Source organism: Parasteatoda tepidariorum, chromosome 10 (assembly GCF_043381705.1).
Source record: "Parasteatoda tepidariorum isolate YZ-2023 chromosome 10, CAS_Ptep_4.0, whole genome shotgun sequence".
Taxonomy (NCBI): Eukaryota; Metazoa; Arthropoda; class Arachnida; order Araneae; family Theridiidae; genus Parasteatoda; species Parasteatoda tepidariorum.
In genome coordinates, this window is record NC_092213.1 from 75,024,062 (window position 1) to 75,048,571 (window position 24,510).

At 27.0% G+C, this 24,510-nt stretch overlaps 1 protein-coding gene across 1 annotated transcript in view; it reads left to right on the top strand.

Annotated features, from left to right (window-relative positions):
* The window catches only part of LOC107437065 (cellular tumor antigen p53), a gene marked incomplete in the record, with an annotated part of 61,633 nt that overhangs the window by 26,965 nt on the left and 10,158 nt on the right, over window positions 1–24,510 (top strand). The window contains 6 exon segments of the mRNA XM_071186628.1: window positions 19,055–19,123; window positions 20,250–20,323; window positions 22,885–22,963; window positions 23,042–23,225; window positions 24,181–24,291; window positions 24,373–24,478. Coding sequence (XP_071042729.1) covers window positions 19,055–19,123; window positions 20,250–20,323; window positions 22,885–22,963; window positions 23,042–23,225; window positions 24,181–24,291; window positions 24,373–24,478 — 623 coding nt within the window.

Here is a 24,510-nt window from a genome sequence, read left to right on the forward strand (position 1 = left end):
TTTTTGTCAATGTTGATATTTTGAAAAGTAAGAGAAGACGCATGCAATTTTGAGTGTGATATTTATTTTATCTCTTTTCTATCGATCATTATCAGAATAGATTGAGGTTCATTAGCCTCTTGCATGCGTTAAGAAGTCCATGTAAGTATCCAGGGTTTTCTTTTAGGGTTAGTATCCAGGTTCCTTCTTTGGGCTCTATCAACCAAATATTTACTGGTAATCAAAAATAAGTAAAAAATATGTATATTTTAAAGATACAAATTATTTGTTATAGTTTAATTTTAATGAATAGCATTTTTAATTATAGATAAATAATGTCAAATAATCTTCGTAAAAAAGCAAGTAAATTATTTTAAATTGAAATAAATATAAAATTAAACTATTTTAAATGCTGAAAACAAATATTATTTTTAGGATTTGTTTTCTGTTCTTGTTATAAAAAAATACACGGTTCTAAAAAAATAAATATATTGTCGAGGAAAAATGCCTTGATTTTATATCTATTCGTATGTTTGCATAAATGATGTATTTTCTAAACTTTTGTAATTCAAGTCATAAATGTCATTTTATAGTTATTTATTTTACTTTTTTATGTAACCATAATTTTTTGTGGCTATTTTAGTGTTTTTTTTTTTTCGTGCTATGGAATAGTTTGACTGAGTTAAAGCTTTTATAAAGTCTTGTAAATAATATCTCGTTGGTTTATTGCTTTATAAGATTGAAACTAATATTTATGAACTTTGAAACTTCATAACTCTGTTACATGAATAAGTTATAAGTCTACTGCTTAGTGAAAATGATAAGTGAATGAATGTAATATATTAAAATTTTGAATGAAGGTATTTAAAAAAATTCACAAATTATAATTTTTTTTATCTAATATATATATATAATTTCAATAAAGTCTGTTATTTTCATGAAATTTATTAAAAACACAACCATATGAATCATTTGCAACTGAAGGACATTAATTATGTATAAGGTAAATATACATTACATATTTGAAAAATCATATTGAAAGACAACGAAAGTTGAAGAACTATTTTGTTAAAAAGCTGTTAAAGAATAGTAAAGAATGAAAGAAATGGTACATAACTATTATCATATACATTGAGTTATATATTTCCTAATTTATATTTTGACAATCTTCACAATTTGGTTACAATAACATTTCGGTTACATTTTCTTTTAATGAAGGAAATAGATAAAAAAATCCAGTTTTCTAACGGGATAAAAAATTTTATTTATTTTTATTAACTATTTATTTTATGATTATTTATATATATTTATTTTCCTCAAAGGATTTAACTTTTATATTATGCTTTATTTTCATTTTGGTTAAAAACATGAAATACAGGTACGCTAAAAAAAAAATAAAAGAAAATCGTTGTTATTTTCTTAATGAGCAAAGAATTACATTTGTTCTTTTCTTGTATCAGTGATAACTTAGATCCCTTATGTTATAATTTTTAATTATTATAAAACAACAACAAGCTACATTTAAAAAAAATTTCCGTTTAAAATAAACATGTGGTTAAGACTTTTGATAGAAATTAAATGTGAATTGCTTAAGAAATTTACTAAAATTATAAATATTTTTATTGGAATATATCAAATAGTATCAAAGATAGCAATAATTATAAGAATTTAAATATTTTTTTTAAAATTTTGTTTTTGTTAAAATTGTTGTAAATATAACAGCAGAAAGGAAAAAAACAATTTTTTATCACTTATTTACTTTAGCATTTAGTGTAAATATACGTATTTATGAACTTTAAAAAATTATTTTCAATTGGAATTTCCTTTTAATAAACTTGAAATAGCAAAATAGAAAAAGTGTCTTGCAGATGAATGCAAAAGCGTGTATAAATTATTATAACAGAAATGGCAGGATGTTTATAAATAATCGAAATGTGGAATGTTTTTTTTTATTAATTTATTTATTTTACTTTTTTTAAGTGCTAAATCAAATGTAGACTTAAAAATTGGGTAGCTCGAAAGAGCAGGACACTTTGACAGATCTAATTTAGCAACCAGAACAAATTCCTTTCGCTTAATGAGTTATGCAAAAGCATGGGAAACATACTCTTAGTGTCCATCCTATTAACCTTTACTATGTTGGTCTTAGAGTTTGTAAAAAAAGTTTAGATAAACAGGGGGAGGATAAAATTTCTTCACGCTCATCACTTACTTGGTTTTTGCAATCAGTGGTTCCCTTTCATACTTCCCACCCCAGTGGCAGAAAAAGCCCCTCAGCAGACCGCAATGTCTTATGCAGCCCACATGAAAAGGTTAAAGCTGAGTGAAATTGAAATAAAAATATGGCAGTGGCTGAAAGGTTATAAAGGGGATAAATACTTTATGAGCAATATCACTTAATCTTATAGCGAGCAATGTTCTGTATTATGCAAAACGATTATTTTTTGCTTACTGATTCCTGTCGTATGTCAAGTTGCTATTTAAAGTTTGTACAATACTGCAAAAGTCATAAACAGAGCCAACAAATTATTGTAGTAATATTTCAGAAATATGATGATTTATTCAGCTTTATTCTCACTTTAATTATAGTCTTCATGTGACCATATTATCAATCAGACTGGAGAATTCACAAAAAGTTTAAGATAATTCTCTGGTGTATTCCTTTCTTTGGTAGAATAGTTTCCTATATTAAATTTACTAAATACTTAAAGGAATATGTGAGCTATGTAGTATTGGTAAAGTGTATTGTCAGCAAATATTCATGGTTTTTAAAATGTTTTTATATTGTATTTTAAGTAAGTAAAATTTTGAAAAATTTTGAACTTAAAGCCATTAAAATGTAGTTTTCCCTATCTTAGCTTATATTCTATTTCCACTTATTCGCTTTGTCTCATTTTTTGTTATTTAGTTTATTTTCACTAAATGGTTATGTTGCTCTTTCTGCCTGTAAACTAATTTGGGATTTTTTACAGAGGAAAACTACTTAATAGTCACATGTCATAATCTATGGCAGTACCATTGTCGTAATTTACATAAGCAGTCAAATTTTATTTGAAAAAAAAAGGCTTTTAATTACTCAAAAGGTGAAATGCCCTTTAAGATGAATCTAACTTCCTTAGCCATGAAAGAAGTTCTACTTTTAAAATGAACAATAATTTTATTTTCTGTGGAAATTGTTGATACATTTTGTATAAATTTCCGAAAAATATTAAGTTTTTTATAAGTTTGATTATTTTACTATTACAGCTGAAAGAGAATAAATTGGCATCATATGTTAGATTGACATACATCATTCTGAGATAAGATTGAACAAACCTTTCGCTTTTTTGAAATAGGAAACAGTTCTGTTGTACTTTTAATTTGAATAGGCTTTCTTTTGCTCTAGGGGAGTTATATTTAAAGAAACGTATTTGCTGAAAAAGGAAAAAAAAGAAAAAAACATGTACTCTCTGTTCAATAGGGATACAATTTCTTTCTAGTATAAAAATCTTATTAAATTTTAAAAACTATTAATATTTTGCAAATTTATGTGTTGAAAGACAAAAACAAGTACAGTGAAAGCTGTTAAGCTGACTACCTTTGTATAGTGATCACCTTAATGATCAGTTGCCAAACTGACAATAACAATTAAATTTCCGGTTTACAAGTTGACCACTTGTCTTAGTGGACAGTCAAATTGTCCTACAAGTAGTCAACTTACACGGGTATGCAATCTAAGAATGCAATTATTGTAATTGCTTCACTTTTGAAATGCAACATTTAATCAAATGCAATACAAAAAAAGAAAGGAAAATTGAGCTACATCACTTTTACAATTAAAGATAATACTTAATATATTTATGTAATTTATTTTAAAACTATTAATTTTTTTAATAATTTATTTGGTTTAATTCAACTTTTTTTTCTTTTTTAAGTTCCTGGTTTTAGTTTTAGCGTAACTTAGGAATAATAGGATTCAGACTCAAAGAATTTGAAAAATGTTGATAGGCAACGAAAATTTCTGGCAGCTCTTAAAAATATTAGCATCTTTCTCATGTTTCGTTTCCCCCCCCTTCCAAATTTGAAATTTTGTTGAGTCGATCCATGCCTAAAAATCAAATATTTAATTTGAAATGCTCATTACAAATGAATTAAATGCTTATAACTACATAATAAAATATAAAATTTTTGAAAGAAATTTCAAAATAATAAAAACCTATACGTAATTTCAAAGTAATACATATATAAATGGGATGCAATTTCGTCCTAACTCTATCGAGTCCGCGAGATCTGAAGAAATTCGAAGCAAAATTCCAAAATCACAAACGTATGTTTCTTTTTTAACGTAATTGTTTTGGAATAAAAACATGTTTTTCATTATTTTGATAAATCAAACGCGTTTCTCAAATTTCTTTTTAGTACGAAATTAACAAACCAAGGAAATTTCGAAGCACGCATTAAAATGGTAATCTCCGACGCAAATTTGTAAATTGGAACGCAAGTTCGTCAATACTTCTGAGTACAAGGAACTCAAAAAAGTGCAAAAATCACGAGCCTTGCCAAAAATTACGCGATTGCTGTGGATATTATTTTGCTGAAATATAATAAAATCGAATGCGTTTTTCAATTTTCGAAATTAATACGTCACGAAAATTTCAAATCGCTCATTTAATTGATCATCTTTTGACAGGCTTGATTTTGTACCGATTTTATCATAATTCATGTAGGTTTTCAGCAATTATTGCTTCTACAGATTTCTACATGGTTTTCAGAAATACCAATACATCTAATAGGAGCCGCGATGGCTCACAGGATGGAGCTTTCGCCTTCCAATGAGGTGAACCGGGTTCGAATTCTGGCGATGGCTGGTCGGTACGAATTCCGCGTCCGGCTTGCCCCGACCACCGTGCTGATCCTCAGTGGTAGACAGTAGGGCTGGGCAATGTCAGAATTTCGATATTGTGGTATATTGTGAGCTTCATATCACGATATTATGATATACCGCGGTAATTAAATTGTTATGTATATTATAAATGCTAAGACTATTTTGCAATTAAGAATTAATGTGTTTAAAGAGCATCATTTAAAAAAAATGGGGTACTTATCCTATATTAGCTCGCAGCATAATTATCCCATGGAATCAACTAATTATAAAGCATCATTATTTTAAAACAGAAAAATTTTATTAATATAAACATCAATTACTAATATAAACATCAACACAATTATAAACATCAAAACAGTTATAAACATCAACACAATTATAAACATCAACAATTATAAATATCAACACAATTATAAACATCACAAGGAGATCCGACAATCTCGGATATTTTTATAATCAGAAGCACGCTATTCTCAAAATGAAACCAAAATCAGTAAATACCATGGAGGGTTGATATAACGCGTGGGTGTTTGAAATCCGATATCGCCAATACCACGGATATGACGCATGCGCTTTAAAGTCAAATGATACCACAATATATTGTAGGAGAAATTTCTAGCTGCCGAGAGGAGGTACCGTAAATATTACGCGCAAGACTTTGAGTTCTTCACCCCTAAATCAATCACGTGCCATACCAATACCTCCTAGATACCATATCATACCGCCACTTCCTCGCCGCCGGTCGGCCGAAGATATTGGCTAGCGGTGAGTACCGAGAGGTGCAGGCATACCGAAGTTCAATAACTCGGTATTGCCGAAGAATATACTTCCGAATATCATTACCGCGGTATCAAAGAAATACCGGTAAATGACGGTATTACGGTATATTGCCCAGGCCTAGTNAATACATCTAATAGGAGCCGCGATGGCTCACGGGATAGAGCTTTCGCCTTCCAATGAGGTGAACCGGGTTCGAATTCCGGCGATGGCTGGTCGATAAGAATTCCGCGTCCGGCTTGCCCCGACCACCGTGCTGATTCTCAGTGGTAGACAGTTCAGGGATTAGAGTCCCCTTGCTGTCAGGCTAACCGTGGGAGGTTCTCATTATCTTCCTCTTCATGTAATGCAAACGCTGGTTGGTTCCATCGAGAAGTCCTCCACGAAGGCAAATTTCTCCCATACTTGATCCAGGAGTTTCCTTGTCTTCTGGATTGGGTTCGAAATTACAAGGCTAAAGAGTTGAACATTAGTAATTGTAAACCCGAAAAATTGGGTCGGCTGTTCAACAACAGATTTAAAATGAAATATTTTTAATCGGGTATTATCGGAAATTAATTTCGAATACCGCATTTGGATTATAGATTTTTAATGCACCCGTTCAATTTTCGCTGATTTCGTCTCGAATTTTAAAATCCCCATACTTCTAAATCGAAAATTTTACGAGTCATGAGTCCCGCTTTTGAGAAGTCTTCGTCATATATCATTGTGGTTTTTCTGCAATGAGTGTTTCTAATTTATTATTATTTTTTTTCCTTTGAAGTTCTATTACATTTGTTATATACTTTCGCTCAGACAAATTTCAAATTTATTTAATTTCGAATTACAACTATTTGACGCACTGGTTCTGTTTTCGCCAATTTCATCAACATAAATATTTTTTTTTTCTAGTTAAACTCATGGGTTTCTTAATAATTTCCAAAATCTCAATATTTTTAAATCACAACAATCAGGACGTATGAAACTTGAATCGCACATATGAGTTCCTTTTGATTTTCCACCACGTTAGTTAGATTTTGCACCGATTTCATCATAAATAAATGTTTTTTTTCGAGCTCAATTCCGTAGCTATTGTTATAGCTTCCTACCCGGTTTTTTAAAATTTCTATTTTTAACACAATAATTATTACAAAACTTGGATTTGAAATGAGAAATTAGAGGAATACGCGACAGTACGAAGATAAAGAAAAAAAAATAGGACTTTCCTCCGCTGATAGCTGAAACCACGAGCGAGAGAATAGCAAAAAAAAAAAAAAAAAAAANTAGTACCATGTTTGGATTTTTTCCCCCCTCAATTTTTGATTTTTCTCTCATTTTAATAATTTTTTTCTTTCAATTTAAGGATGCCCCTTTATTTTTCATGACACAATGAACCTTTCTTAACTATGTTGTTTGTATTTACTTAAAATTATAGGTATTTAATTTTTTAAATAAAGGTCGACTTTTATGTCTGAAAATATCTTAACTTTTATATGTATTTTCATTAATATTTTTTAAACTAAATTTTTCACTTTATTTTTAAAAAAAATTGTTTGATTTTTCTGTATGGAAATATCCTTACCTTTTATATTTATTTTCATAATTTTTTTTTAAAATTAAGTTTTCGCTTTAAAAGTAGGCAAGTAAGTATTTTTTTTATTTTATTGGATATGGCTAATATTGTCTACAAAATAGTATAAGTTAATGTTTCTTTTTCTTTTTAAAAAAATAGAACCATGTTTGCTGAACAGATGTTTAAACAGCTTGTTATTCTGAAAATAAAATTTATAAATATTGTTTATTAGTAATTTTAAAAAAAAATTCTGGTATTTAAAAAAAAATTTTTTTTGAAACTATTCTTACTTTTATAGAGAATTGTTAGTAGAAACAATAAGTTCAATCTTCAAAACATTTCAGTAAAGTTTCATTAAAATCTTTTCATTTTAATAGAGAAAAACAGAATTTTAGAAGGAAAGAAAGTGTCCAGATATTGTGTGTGCATGCAATTTTTAATTAAGACCTTTAATCGACCAAAACGTTCATAAAATAATAAAGCTGTTTCCAAAAATTGTCTCATTTCTAATTAAATAGATAAACTATAAAATAGATTTTTCACTTCTCTTATTTGTTAAAAGTAGTGGCTCTAAAACTTTTGGATTCATCAGCTTTTGAATGTCATTTTTATAAAATTCCATTAAAATTATTGTTGTTCGTTGTTTATCAGTTGTATGTTTTGTAATTAATGCATACTTTCTTTCATTTTATTTTATTGAGGAGTTATTTATTACTCGAAACAAGTTTGTTTTCTTGCAATTTTGTAGAAAAATTGCTTGATTGGTAAGCCATGTTATTTGTGTATCTAGACTAAATGAAATAAAAAACTAAATTAAAACTTACATTGTAATTGGGTATGGTTTTGATTTCCTACAAACTCTATTGTTACTAATAAAATCGTGAAATTTAAATTGTTAGAGGAAGCAAGCATTTATTGATCAAATTAAAAAAAATAAATATTTGGGAATTGCACAATAAGCTAAAAATAAATGTTTTAGTCCCACAGGGCTTAAAATGCTGTGAAAAACTGTAACTTCATTTAAAGGAAAATAAATGCTTTGTCTCATAGATATTTTAACTAAATAAATTTTGCTTAATTTGAATTAGATTTGATTGGCTTAAGCTAACTTTAATTAAGTATTAGTGAATTCAATTTAAGCAAGTTTTTTTTCTTTTTCTTTTGGATAATAATTATTATTACAAAGATATTCAGATTTAAAATCAATTTTATTGATAAGACCAACATTAGCTTGAGAATTTTTAAGAATTAAGTTAAAAATTTTTATTTAATTAAGCGCAATTACGAATGGTTTAATACTTTTTTTTTTTTTGCGGGATTCAACTTAATCTTAGTAATTAAAATTTTGTATTTCACTCTTTGCTTTCTTTTAATTTTAAATAATATGTATTATTTCAAAGCAAAAACAATTAATGTATTTGGAAAAGAAAAAGGTTTTAATTATAGTATTTATTGCGGGAAAAATTCATGCTGAACCACATAAAAAAAAAAGAACAGATATTATTATAGAATTTATCACCACATAGATGGCAGCACAAGTAATGAAATATCAAGATCCCCGATTCAATGAATTTTGTTTTGAAACGAAAGTTTTCAATATCGAATCATTTGTAATTTCTGTTAATTGTTTGCGTTTTATTTTTTAAAATAGATCGTAATTAACAATGCTTTTTAATCCACAATTTTTTTTTCAATTCTATGAAGTAATAGATAAAAATTGAAAAGAAAAAGTTTTCAACAAAACAACTATGTGCGCAGGCGCAAAATGACGTATGTACTTGTGACGATAAAGAATAATAAGTTGTTTTGCTGTGATCTGCCTAATCTTGTCTACGCGAGTCTGTACATGTTTTAAACATTTGAAAATTTTCAATAAATTCGAATAGCTATTATTTTTTTGAAATATGCCGAGTTGTGCCTATCGTAATTGTAAAAATACATATGACAAACATCGCTCAATTTATACTTTTCATCGTTTTCCGCCCAAATCAAATGAAGAACTTCGTAAAAAATGGCTTTTAAACTGCGGCCTAGACGAGGATTTCGACTGCTCAAGGTCGCGCATCTGTTCTGCGCATTTTAAGCCTGAAGATTTTGAAAGAGATTTAAAAAGTGAACTTTTAGGTGAGCCGATTAAAAAACGATTGAAAGATAATGCAGAACCTAGTGTAAATTTGACATTAATTAAAAATGAACCTATAGAGGAATTTGTGCATGAAATATATCCTGAAATTCGGCCAACCTTTGTGTTAGAACAGTTGGCTGAAGTAGCTGTGAATAGGGCGGTAAGTTCGCTTCACAGAATTATCTCCTAACATTATATTTACAAAATAAATTTATCGTCATCAAATTTCAAATCGAAACATATATTTATTTTCATATGTTATTCAATGTTTATAATTTCGGTTTTTAAATTTTCAACAAAACGAAAATGAGAGACCCTAATTAAAGAAAATGTAGTGTAACTTAACAGATAATAGCATTCCACGCTTTATCGTGCCTGCTCATCTATAGATAATTTGGGCATTCTTTTTATCATCTAAAAAATTTACATTTTCTTGTTTATCATAAATGAGTGTACTTCTATAATTATAACTATATTGTGAGCCGTTGCAAAAATAGATAACATACGAAGTTATCTGTTTTTTTTTTTTTTGCGTTTTTTTTACACGAATTTTTTTTTTCAATTTATCTTGTTTTGAATTNATTTTTTTACACGATTTTTTTTTTCCAATTTATCTTGTTTTGAATTTAATCAGCTTTTTTTTTAATGAATATTCGCTTATCGATCTCTAGTTGATATAAATAGTTTTGTTGAGCTTGGGATTTCTATAGTGAGAAGAAAAAAAATTATTAATTAAATTGTGATTAAAACTAAAAACTAAATGTTTTAAGAAAATAAAAGAGTTAGGTAATAATTTTCTCAAAAAAATTCTAATTCTTAAATAAGATTTTATTAATAGCTTTTAGCTATTAATATCTCTTTAGTAAAATAATAATTTTAGTGACTTTATTTTTGGAACTAAAGAAAAATGGTTTCTAAAATAATATAGTTTTATCTAAAATTCATTTTTAAAAAAACTTCAGAAACTTTCAGTTATTGTAATTCAGTTTTACTTTTTCAATAGCTTTTCGAATGTGTACATACTAGAATAGTATTTTAAAATATTGTCATAGTTAATAATAAAGAAAGGGCAAAAAATTTTAGTAATAGTTTTAATGCAAAATGTTAGCTTTTTCCCGACAGTTGCCAAAATTTGCAATTTTTTTATTTCTTTAAATATAGAGGTCTAATTAAGAGTGGCTACAAATTGGTCTCTTTTTGTGATATTTTTTTTTTTTAAAGTTTCTTGCAGGCGGCTGCTCTGAAGTAGCTGAGACTTGGTAATTTTTTTTTTGCATTGTGCTACAGAAATCTTCCCTTGTTAAAGGAATTTAAAAGTTAACGATAATTTAGATGGATAAACCATGCCTGGTTAATGATTTTAGTAAAATGCTCAACTATGAAGATCTTGACCTGAAGGGAATTATGTCATTTTCAAATATCATATCAGATTTTAGTTGCATACTATTATGGTTCAACTAAAAAATAATATCAAGCAGTTCTAATTATAATAACTCTTGTCTCATTTACAATTAATTCTAATTTTTTTGTTGACTTTTGAAATTCTAAAAGTTAACAACTTATTGTGTTATGTCTGTGATTTTATTGATCTATTTTTTTAATAAACAGAGATGATTTGCTCCGGAAAAAATCTATTTTTCTCTAACCGTAATTCAGAAGTTTCTGGAAATCCAAGGTCCAGAAGTTTCCGGAAATCATTGATCACATTTATGTATAAAAATTCTTCTATATTTTATTTCAAAATAATAGAACTAGAATTTATGCTTGGCATCTCTTTCATTTCTAAATATTTTTTCTGTTAGAATAATAGATGTGATTAGAGATAAAAGTAAATTTATACATAACTAGTGGGGCTGCGCCCCCTGCTCGCCAACCCCCGAAAATTGCTACGCAAACCAAGCTCGCTTCGCTCGCTACTAACTTACCTACATTGCAAATACACAAAATTCTAAGAATTCGAAACAATCATTCAAATCCATATAAAAACTTTTTTTAAAAAAATTTTACATCTTTTTAGTAAATACTAAGTCATTAAAATAAATTTGAATTCAAATAAATGACATGTAATTCGTTAAACCTATTAGAAATGTGCTATAGTATAATTCGTAATGTAAATCAAAAATCATCAAAGAAATTCGTAATATATAAATTTATGTAAAAATGCGCTTTCCACAAAATACTAAAATAGAGATCTATCGACAAGGACTACTCACTTCTGCCTAGCTTAATAGTATGAGATTGCCGCAGCTGATGCTCTCTGGTTATTTCAGTTTCCGTTTTTAAAAGCGCTATATGTTGAGCCACCGCAGCTAGATTTGGCATGTGACATTTGTAGCGGCAATCATTGGTCGATTCGTCGTATAAGAGAAATAGTAATGTAAACAAAACAAAGCAAACGTTGCCACCGGCGGAAAAGAAATACAGCCAAAATTTGGGTGGCACATAAGAGAATTATATATATTAGATTATTCCTATCTACTTACAATTTATATAAAATTTTCATGTTTTGAAAATATCAATGATTTAAATTTATGAAGACATTAATTTTTTTAAATGTGTCATTAATTAAATTTACTCAAGAAATTTTCAGGAATTTTGAGATGGGCTCACATTCACACCTGAATAAAGCTTAGTTATACTATGCATTTAAAGTTTGTAAATATGATGTTCATATAAAGTGAAGCCGTCTTTTGACAAAATTGAAATGAAATAGTTAATGATTATGGATGATTGTAGGCATGCCAGTTTTAGTACTTATATTAGTAAATGCTGTGAGCTGAAAAGTATTAACACCAAACCTTCTTAAAGATATTGAGATATGTTAATTTTTCTTCAGAATTAGAATATCTAATCAGAAAAGTGTTATTTATTCTTCAGCTAGCTTAGTTAAAATTTAAACCTTATTCTCTAGTATAGCCCAAATGGGAAAATTCCCTGCATTCAAATATGGTGAATAAGGTGGCTATTCCTGAGCTGTAAGAAAATCGGGAAATTGTTTAATTTTTTAACCCCTTCTCGCTCCCGTGAATATGACGTGGTGAATTTCCGCTCGTTATTTCTTGCTTCCGTGATATTAATGGACTGGAGTGTTCAGTAATAATGATCCAATAAGAATAAAACTAATCCATTTTGTTTGCCCGGAAAACATTTTATTTCTCATTTTACACACCATATAGCAGTACCAGGATATTTTTAAGGTAATTGTAAATAGTTTATTTTAAACTAGATACCAGCACTAATCAAATACGTGTATTTGGGCAAAATAAACACTTTCATGACCGTTTTCTTGAAAATTAACCGATTGTTAAGGGGTTAATGCCTTTAACTCAGAGTCCTAGAACCCCTGTTGTTGGAATGTTCATTTTCAGTTTGCAAAGAAATATTGTGGCTAGTAAAGTTTAACTATAAAAAAGAATGTGATTTGCCATCTGAAATATCGGTTTATATTTTGTCTAGTTAAAAATTTGCCTTGTCTTGATTTCTAAACAGTATTGCATCATTCATATTGCAGTTGAAATGCAAATAATGTTCACATTTTTTTAAAAATATTTTTTTTATTGCTATCTTTCTAACAAAGTGCATTTTTAACTGCTGTTAGCAAATTTAGCTAAAAATTTCTTTTAGTTTAAAATATTTAAATTAACTCTGATAAAAAAATGACAGTGATATATTGATCCCTGGCCACTAAAATCCGACTTGAACCACCATGAAATACTCGTAGGTGGTTCCAGACAATCATGTTTAAAACATAAATATGGTGATTTAGTTTTTTTCGTTTGAATTAAATGTAAAATGTGTGTAATCTAGTTATTGGTTCTCAGAACCAGTGACAAAATATTCGTAATTTCTATATTGGGTAGCTTTAATAATATAGAATCTATCATTTTTTTCCCATTGTTATGCAGATCTCTTATATTAATTTCAATATAAATACTTTAATTTTAAATTAGTTAGTTAAACTTGTTTTAGTTTGTCTTCAGATTTTTTTTCATGCTAGTTGATAAATATGATATTCATTCTCCTCAAATAACTTGATCAAAACTTTTCAAAGGAAGGTAAATAATATATCCGTCCTTTATTTAACCCTTTCGCACCTAACGGGACAGAAACCTTTCCCTGTCTAATAGGAGACTTTCCCATCAGTCCTGCCAATATTTTTGAAGGTATTCTCATTCACAGAACATAGATGGCGCTACCCAAAATTGTTGTTGTGAAAAAGAAAAAAAAACTCGTCGCGAAAGGGTTAAATGTATTTACTTTTTTCTAAAGACTACCAACAGGCTGTTTGAATAGAGCCCAATCTGCAAAAACCATAATTCACAGCTAAGAAAAAGTAATAATGAAGTCCAGTTTTTTTTCTATATTTAATTTTCATACTTGATTTAATACTAAAATTTTAGTTAACAAGTGAGAGTATTTTTTCTTAGGTGCTAAATTAGGAGACCATTGATCAGAAAAAATTTTAAACAAATTTCAGACTCATGCATAATTAGTAATTATTTTTTTTACAAATTATGTATAAAATTGGTTTCATTCAATACTACAAATAGAATTTCTTTACACTGTTACAAATGTTATATTTATATGCCATTATGTTTTGCAAAGATTACAAATTTTATACAAGAAACAATAAATAAAATTTTCTACATAAAATAAAAACATGTTTTAACTTACTTAGATTTCAAAATTTGAACTGACAATCTTTTGAAAGATCTTTAAAAATAATTGGTTGTTAGCAATTCATAGAGATAAACTTTATCTTATCTATAGTATCTTTGTGATTTGTCATCATTTTATTATTGACTCATATTTTATTATTGCCTTATATTTTTTTCAAAAAATCATTAAATAACTCCTTTATATTGATTAATGATTTTGAGAGAAGGTACCCCAAATTAATTCATTACTTTTTACTTATCAGATTATATTATGGTTTAAATTAAAAGCATGGCTGCCAACTCTACTGGATTTTGCCTGTTTCTCCTAGTCTACTGGTTTAATAAATATTCCTATAGTTTTTGTATTGTACACTTAGTAAATTCCCTCTAAATTGAGAAAGTTTCCTTAAAAAATCTGTTGAAATCGAATTTTTGTGTAGATTATTGCTTGCTTAAAAATTTAAATAAGTCACTAATACATAATAAGGCAAGCCTCAGTTCTAAAATTCAGTTAACTATCTTTGATGAATTAAATGGTTATTACTATTCAAAATTATGAGTAAACATAATACATAACATTTCAAGTTTAATTTAATGTGAAATCATAACTGAAAAATATTAGTTTATTTGATTTTGATGACTAAAATTCCCTATGTGTAAAAATATTTAGTATATTTTGCAACAATTATCACGTAAGTTGAAAAATTGGACAAGTTAAAATCAAATTTTTCATTTAAAAAAAAAAAAAAAAGTAAAGTATATTTTNACAAAAAAAAACAATTTAATTATGTTAAATATTTTCTATTTCAAAAAGTGTAAAATAAACATTAAATAACTAATTTTAGCTGTAAGTAATATTTTGAAATTCTAGTGCATTTGCTTGATTGGATCATTTACAAGTGTTTTAAGAACTTGTTAAAGAATATACTAATTCTGTTTTTTTTTTTTTTTTTTTTTTTTTTTCCCCCAACCTTGTTACATTTCAAGAACTTTTATTGCTATCAACAAAAAATTTTCCTACTAATTTTTGTTTTTAGGGTAAAAAAATAATTATAAAAAAAAAAAATTTTAGTTTTCTAATATTTTTGAATTTTACATTCTTTATAATAAAATTCATTAAGCTATGTTTAATTTTTTTTATTTTACTTTGAGAAATAATTTGTTCCACTTTAAAAAAAAGCTTGGCGAACAAAGAGAATGTTTTATTTTTCTATGTTGAATGTTCTATTTTTACGTTTATAATGCTGGTCAATAGGTTTAGGATATTTTATCTTGTTTCAGCATATTATTTAATGTCAGCATTGTAAACATTTTAGTAGATTAGTGAGAACAAATAATTTTTAAGGTCTGTGGTAAGTTATCTTATGAAGTATTAAAATAAGACTCATTTTTCTTCTGGAAAATATTAGTCACAAGGAAAAAAAATGTCAAGAAAAAGTTAGTAATGTCTAAAACCTATTGAAATATCAAGAGGAATTTAAATAAGAAATCATGATTTTAATTAAAATAAAAGGAAATTTTTTTTAAAATAAAAATTTTTAATAACTATAAAGTAAAACATTTTACAGTGTTATAGAATTAAATTATTCCATCTTAATTATTGCTGCAAAAATAAAAAAAAATACATGCAGACATAGAAGAAAAAATAATAATAATGGGTTAAAAATTTAATAGATTTTAAAAGCGAAAAAGATATTACAAAAGTTTTTTTATTATTATAATTTATTTTTTAAGCAAAAAAAAGAAATTTATCAAAGAAATATATAATAAGATGAATTTTTACTCTAAATAGTCCCATAGCTCTTGAAATAGTTCTGTTTAAAATTAATTCAAAATTTGACTACCATTTGTATAAAAAACTATTCTACAGTTTTACTATATACTGTTCAAGTATATTTAAAATAATCCATATAATTCGGTGCTCGCTTTTTTTCTTACAAGTAACTTTAATTAAAATCCAAATTTATATGTGAATAAGCATACAAATTTTCATTGAAAAAAAAAAATTCATTTTATGTTGAAATAATATAGTTAATGTTGAAATTTATAAGAGTTTTAAAAACTAACTTAGAAAGGATTAAAAAAAAAAACTAATGTTAATAATTTTTAAGATATTAAAAATTAGGGTTTTAGAATTCTAAATTATGCTGAAACTTTTTAAATTTAAACATTATTAATTATAATATTCTTGTTGATCTTTTAACTTTTCTTTCAGTAAGTGTTTTATTTTATTTCCACTTGATATTTTTAAAAAACTTCGCTTTTATTTTATGTGTATGTGCATAGTTTTTTTTTTTTTTTTTTTTTTTTTTTTTTTTTTTTTTTTTTTTTTTTTTTTTTNTTTTTTTTTTTTTTTTTTTCTCTTTCTCTTTTCTTTTGCTGACTTACAGTGCGTTATGTTATTCGCGATAAAACTGCCTGACATGTACCAACTGGATTTTTCCTCGCTATTACTAATCACTCTTCAGATATTGCTTCCAAAACTGCGAAGTTTCGTTTACCCACGTTTAAAAAGCAAACCCCCGGAATTCTTTTGTGGTTTTCTTTTCTTGTTTCAACTCGTATAGTCGTACTAGTTAGCGATTGCGAAATCGTTAAAAGTAAAGCGAAACCATCTGCAGCTTCCGAGAATACTATCTTCCCCCAATGATAACATCGGATCGTTATTTTGTTTTTCATTACCTCTCCGCTACACGTTTGCTCCTGCCTTGTTTCGTCAAGAACGAACTTGTTTGAGCCGAAAGGATAGGTGTGCTTTTAAAACGTGGTCGCGCTGTTTAGGATCAGCATTGTGTGTTTCGATTTTTCGCGTGCGGATTAAATTCGTAATTTTTCCGAGATGCTTTTCGACGCTAAGAAAAATCAACGGTCCAAGATCAAAATGCCGAATTTGCCTCCAGCAGTGGTGGTTAGTTACTTTCTTTTTTTATAAATACATTTTATTTTAATATTGAAATTAATTTATTTTAAATCATCATTGCCTTATCTTTAAATCTTAATTACTTTGTTAACTTTTTACTCACCTTTTTCTTTTCTCTCTTAAAGCGTAAAATGTAGGAATTTTTTTGGCTAGTTTTGTTTAGTTAGATTTTATTTAATTGCTTCTATGCTTATTTAGATTGTTTTTCCCGCCGTTAGTTTAAATTTTGTTTCATCTTATTATATTTTAATTGCTTTTTTTTTGTAATCAAATGTTTTGTTTACGTTTTTTACAAATTTATCATTCCCAATTTTTTTATTTTATTAGCTATATTTTTATTTTCTGCGACGTGTTTTGTAATGATTTATCAATTTTAAGTTTGAAATAAGTTTTCAAAATTAGTGGTGCACTAATATTTTGACAAAAAGGCCACTTGCATGGCGTGCATTAGAGCCGCATGCTCATGCATGACTGAAATTATGATAATTACCTTAGAAACAAATTTATATAAAATTAAATATGTTTAAATAATTCGAATTAATTTCATCCATTTTATAATTTGTTAGGATAATAGTTATTATAACAATTTTTTGATAGTTATGATAAGTTAAAATTAGTTTAAATTGTTAAAAGTTAACTTTTAAGGATCTTTTTATTTTATAAATTGAATCGAATTACTTAGACATTTAATATCCAAATTTTAATTTTAAAGCAATTACCTTTATAAGTTTTGTACAACATTTTTGTTGCCCTTGAGTTAACAATCATGATCTGTTTTAAAGACAACTAATATTCTGGCTTAGTTGTTTGAATTTTTCGAATTTATAGTATTATATTTTATTATTAAGTAAATATTATAAAATTTAATATCACAATTTTAAGAACAGTCTTTTTCATCAGTTTTAAAACTTTTAAGTGTACTTATTCAGGGTGCTTAGCATTTTTAAAAAGTACTTAAGGGGCTTTTTTCATTCAGTGTTTGAAAAAAGTGCTTAATTTTCTATCTTTAAAAAAGAGATTTTTTCTTTGATTTTCACAATTTTCTCTGCAATATTTATCAGAAAATAGTTATTTTATCATGATTCTGTAAAGTTTTTGAAAATGTTTTTTTTAATTTTATTGATTTTATGTTTATAAATTAAGAACTTTAAACGACAGAAAAAAGTAATTTTCTACGCAGATCCTAATTATGATTTTTTTTTTATTTTAATAAGTGTTAAAAAAGTGCTTATTTCTTGTTGAAAATTATGGCTACTCACCCTGTTATTTATATTTTAACAAAATTCGCCCATCATGAAGAAATAAATAAAAATATTAAGGAATTATAATTATTGCTTTATCTTTTTTTACTATATTGAAACTGTATTCAATTTGTCCATAAATATAGTCAAGGTATGTACAAGTTAAAACTTGTTGAGTTCATAAACCTTATAACCTGTTTGTAATTATTTATGTGCAAGAGAGCGTGGAATGCTAGCAATAAATGCATTGTATTGTAAAGCTTTTGTGATTCTTGGTACAAACTGGTTCCTACTGGCTAATTAAAATAACTTTTATTTTTTATTGATGAAAAGATTTCTAAGAATTTTCCTTTATCTTCAGGCATTAATTATAGAATTTGTTATTGTAAAAGTATAACTTTTGAATTTGTTGCAATTTATAATTCTTGTTTATAGTTTAAAGAACTTTTTTTTTGTTATTAAGAATGAGTTCATATTTTACTGTATTTTAACTAAATAAGATATGTATGTATATATATGTTTGTGTGGATATATATATCTGTTATCTTAATCGAAATGGTTATTTTTTAATCCAGGAATTTATTGACGATAATCATTCTATTAGTGTTTTTATTATTTTTTTAATGGACTCATTTATATATATTTTTTAAGGGTTAGAAATTCACCAAATTTAATCACTCCTATGTTTACATGTCTCTTATAAGTTGATGGTCTAGAAGACCACATACAATTTTGAGCCCTGATAATATCCACTATTTTAACTGAAACATTGGTAAGTTTTTGTCCCCGATCCAAATAAATTAAGTCGTTAAATTTGTTTTTACATCCATAATTAACCGTAAAAATATTTTACTTTGAAATGCAACTCGGATATTTATTTTATCAAGAGTTTTTTCTTTACTCTATATTGCCCATAAATTTATTTTAATTTATTTTAGTTGGACAACGACCACTTCAATAACTTATCTGTCCAGAATAATTATAATAACAGAGAAGTTGTTCCTGTGGTAAGCATATTCTTTAACCTTATTTTTTTTAATGACTTTGTTTTTTTGTTACTGCCCGTTTTCACATATATTTAAGATTTGAAGTTAACTTAAAATTACATTTAGGTGAAATAATTTATAAGCTATAATATTTAGTTGATTATTTAATTTAAATTGGAGAGTGTTACATTGAATTTATTTCCATGCAAATACCTATAATTTTCGCATGAGGGCTACTTTAATAAAAATTGTCTTAAAAAAGTTAAAATATAAATTCATTAGTCAATAATAATTTCAATAATTTATAAGTGAATCACAGCAAGAATATTAAAAGTACTTTTATAAAGGGTTAACGTTTTTCAAAAGGGTCAGTGAGCTAAAAAAAGGTTAAAAACCTACGGTGTAAATGATTAGACATTAAATGTTATGAGAACTTTTCTTAACTGCCTTAACCATGGTGCTGAGCGTTTTTTAAAAGTACTTAAAGGTGCTTCTTTTTTATTTAGTTTTTTAAAAGCCACCAAATAGATGCTTTTTTTGGTGCATCTTTAGGATGCTTAATTTTCCCTTTTCGAAAATGAGATTATTTTTTTTTTTACCATGTCTATTTTTAACATGTGTTATGCAAAAACATGGTTTTCACGTGCTATGCAAAATTTTTACAATGCATTTCAAACACAATGCATTTCGGCGTACCGCCATTCCCTAGCGTGTGAAAGCGCCAATCATTTTACATGTTTGATTAAACTTGCGGGTCTGCATGTACTTATACTGAGCTGGGTTCGGTGAGATTCTTGCACTCTCGTGTGCTACTCTGCTGCATTTTGCGAGATATTTTCAATTTCAGGTGTCATTTTCCACCCCTGAAATGGAGCCGAAAAATCTCTCTATTTTTTTATGGTTGCTAATGTAATCAAGAAAAGAGTTCTTTATCAGAAACTAGTTATTTTATAATGATCATGAAAAGATTTTGAAAACTATTTTGCATTTTGTCAATGTATATACTGCTTTAAAAAATTCATTTAGTGCTTAAAAAGTGATTAGTTTTTGTGGAAAGATTTGACAACGCACCTTGTTAACATATTTACAATAAGTTATTTCTGTCACATAAATAGTGTTTTTAGTTACATTCTCACTGTTTTTCTAGGAATTAATCGAAACAAACAATGTTCCTCAAGTTGCTTCTTCAGTTCCTCTTGCACCATCATCCTTACCAGCCAGGTATCTGCCCTTTTTCTTTCTTTTTTTCTTATGAATTTTAGTGATTTATTTTCATTCTAAGAACATTGTTCTGAATAAAAAATATTTGTTCTACTGTTATTATTAGAGAAAGAGAATGCCATGTTAAATGTCTTGTTTTTTTCATGACATTTCTACTTTATTTTGTTTTAATTTATTATTTTAATATCAATAATTGTAATTCATGTAATGCTTTAACAATTATTGTGCATCAATTATACATATAATTAACAATTATAGTAAAAAAAAATTAAGTATGTAAATAATATTGTTCTCTTTTTGTACAAAATAGTTCCTCACATTTTTTCCCCATGATTTCAGTTTACATGTATTTTCAGTGTTGTTGTTCTTTACCCTCTCTTAGGCCTAGGACTGGCCGATGTGCAAACTTTTATATCGTCTGTTAGACATCTTGATAACTTTTGTTCAAAAATTATTTTTGAATGAAAACTACACAATCAGAAATCGTAAATAAATCAAAAATAATTTAAAGAAATAAACTAAAATAAAACCAATGTCTTATAGTTCAAGCAAGCACAAGCTTTGTTTTAATATTTTTTGAATTAAAAACGACTTAAGATTTATAGGTTTAAAAATAATGAAAAAATTCTTACAAAGTATTTTATATACATGTACAGGGGTCTGTTTAGAAGAAATTTGGGTCCGTTAACGGATCCTTCACAAAATATCTTTTCAGAAAAACGGACCCTTCACAAAATATCTTTCCAGAAAAACGGACCCTTCACAAAATATTTTAACTTAAAAACGGACCCTTCACAAAATATCATGATGACTACNGCTAGCCGATGTGCAAACTTTTATATCATCTGTTCCCGATATAACTTATGTTCAAAAATTCTTTTTTAATGAAAACTACAATCAGAAATCGTAAATAAATCAAAAATAATTAAAGGAAATAAGCTAAAATAAAGCCAATGTCTTATAGTTCAAGCAAGCGCAAGCTTTGTTTTAATATTTTTTTAATTAAAAACGACTTAAGATTTATTGGTTTAAAAAAAATGAAAAAATTCTTACAAAATATTTTATATACATGTATTTAAAATATCAAAAAAAAACCAGCATAAAAAAAAAAATATTTGTTGTAAAAAAACCTGCTTTTGAATCATTGTTAGACTTCCTATTTTAATTATTTAAAAACATTAAGTTGTAGTGACTAATGGTTAAACTTCATACATTATAAACATAGAAATAAATGTAAGATTTATATTTATCTATAATTTTATTTATTTAATTTTTAAAATTAAAATTGACCCACATAATATTTTTGCCCACAAGGTTGAAGATAAAACTTTGATTGCCCTTTTTTTGTGTATGAAGAAATATTTAATATCTTTGCTATGGAGGCTACCAATTAGGAAGATCTATAATAAATCATCAACACTCATTTAAAATGTTTTACTTGGCATTTTTTTATTATGTTGCTAGTGGCAAGCCTTTCTAATGTTGTTATTCATTAGCAAATACTCATAGGTGCCTTCTTCAAATTTGAAAAATTAAAACTTGTACATTGCTCCACTATTTACTTTAATCTCTGAATTTTAAGGAATTGTCAGATTGAATCAATGTTGCAAGTAAAACTAAAAAATAACTCTTTGTGTCTTTCTCACTAAGCAGTTTAAATTGTGGTTGGCACCTTCTCATTGAATTTCCTAACTGTAATAGGGTGACTTAGAAGTCTCGAAAAACCCAATTTTTAATGCGATTTTGTTGTGCGTGAACTTCTAATTTGAGTAATCACGTTTCACAATATGTATGTGTATGCATATATTTGCTAAATCAATTGACAAGGGAAAATTTATGTTCCTTTTAATGAAAAAGTATTTTTTTTGAATGAATTTATTAAAAGTGTTTAATTTTCTGCAAATATATATGAAAAATATATATATATATATATATATTAAAATTATTATACTTGCCACCAACTTGATAAAATTGATCTTGGCATGGTATATGACAATTAAATCATTTAACAAAATTTTAGTCATATTGTTAAAAAAAATTTGTTCTTGTTAGGTAACTATTTTGTTAATTTTTTTTCTGTGGCAACCCTGTAATGTCAAGGGTCTGTCCAGGCCGAATTTACTACCGTTTAGCGGTACCTTCACAAATTCCAACTTTAGGAAAAACGGTAGTTTCACAAAATACTTTTTCTTAAAATTTTATTTTTTTATCCCTTAAGAAACGATAAATCCATCTTTTTTTGTTGATTTTTAATTATAATTTTTACTTTTTCACAAATTATGTCTGAATTTTCACAAAATATGCACCTCTCAGAAAAACCTAGACAGACCCCTGAATGTACATTTTATCTGTGAACATAAGGCATAAGTGAGAATTTCTTTAAATCTGTAACACTAGTTCCAATTCAATAAAATCAGTCTGGAAAAAAGCTTTTCTGAGAGTTAATGGCCATCTTCTGTAAGTATCAAAGTTTCCCCACAGCTAGTTACACATGCATACACAGTTATCTTATATGACACTTAGAATATAGATGTTATTACTAAATGATCCCTTCTTTTCAGCCAAAACTGGCCTGGTGATTATAATTTCAATGTGTCATTCAGCCAACAAGAGAAGAGTACAAAAGGCGTTTCATGGACGGTAAATATTTTAAAGTTTTGTGCTGTATTTTTCTATTATGATCATGGTTTTTAAATAAACTGTGTTTCTCTTATTTAGTATTCCAAATCTTTGGACAAACTGTATGTTGGCAAGGATGCTCCCTGCCCCATCAATTTCTCTACTAATACTCTGATGCCAGAGAATGTTAAAATCAGAGCCATAGCTTTATATAGTTCTCCAGAGTCTGCATCTGAAGTTGTTGTGCGTTGTGTTAATCACTCTCTAGAAGAAAAGTCAAAAAGTATGTAGACTGTAATTTATACTTGTTATAAATTAATCTATATCAGGGTGCGTAGAGTTTTTTAAAAGTGCTTAAAGGTGCTTATTTCTGATTTGCATTTTTTAAAAGCCCTTAAAGGTCCTTTTTTTTTAATCGGGGTGTGTAAAAAATGCTAATTTTCTATATTTTAAAAAGAGATTTTTCTTTTCGATTGTCGTTATGAATTACAAAAAAAGCATGATGAGCCATTTTCTCTGCAATATTTATCATAAACTAGTTATTTTATCATGATTTTGTAAAGTTTTTGAATTTTATTGTTTTTATGTTTATAAATGAAGAACTTTAAATGGTAGAAAAAAATAATTTTTCTTACTGCACTGATTCTAATTAATTTTTTTTTTCTTTCGAAAGTGATTAAAAATATTTTTTGAGTGCTTGAAAAGTGCTAATTTTTTTTTTTTTTTTTTATAAATTCTGGCTACACACCCTGTATATGTAATTATTTGTTTTGTCATTGTTATGGTTTTGCTAGAACTGAAAAACTTTCATATAAAATTCATTAGTAAAGGTTTTTTTTGTTGAAATTTTATGTATCAAATAAACTTGTACTGGGGAGATACCCTTAGCTTATATCTTTTGATCTAAACTGGGGATCTTTCCTAAATTTTGTATAGTTTATTAGTTTTCCTAGTCTGTAATATTAGTTATATATTCAATTAAGTGTTTTATGTTACAAAACTGCGCAAAGCGTTTTTTTTTTTTAATGTACTCTCTGCCTCAATTTTCCTTATTAGCTGAATATTTATAATTTTAGTACATTTTACCGTTTTAAATTTTTAAACAAGTTTTCTACTTTAAGGACGAAAATAAATTACAATTTATTTCCTGAAAGATTTAGTAATATAATTTTATTTATTTTAAAAATATTTTTTTTTTGAATTTTGAACATTAATCCTAATATTTTTTTTTTTCATAGATATTTTTGAAGCAGAACATCTAGTAAGATGTGAAAGCTCAAATGTTAGCTATGATATTGATCCATCTACCAGGCGCCATAGTGTTCTTGTTCCTTTTGAAAATCCTCCTGGTAAATATTCTGTTTAAAATAAACTTCTCATTTCATTTTTCTTTCTTTTCATAAAAAAATTATATTTTGTTTTCTTTGTAGCTGGCCAATTATTCTCCACCTACATATATAAGTTTACCTGCTTTGGCTCTTGTCCTTTTGGCCCAAACAGAAGACCTTTGATGCTTGTCTTCACTTTAGAGAAAGGGTATTTGTTGAATTAATTACTTTATTATTTAT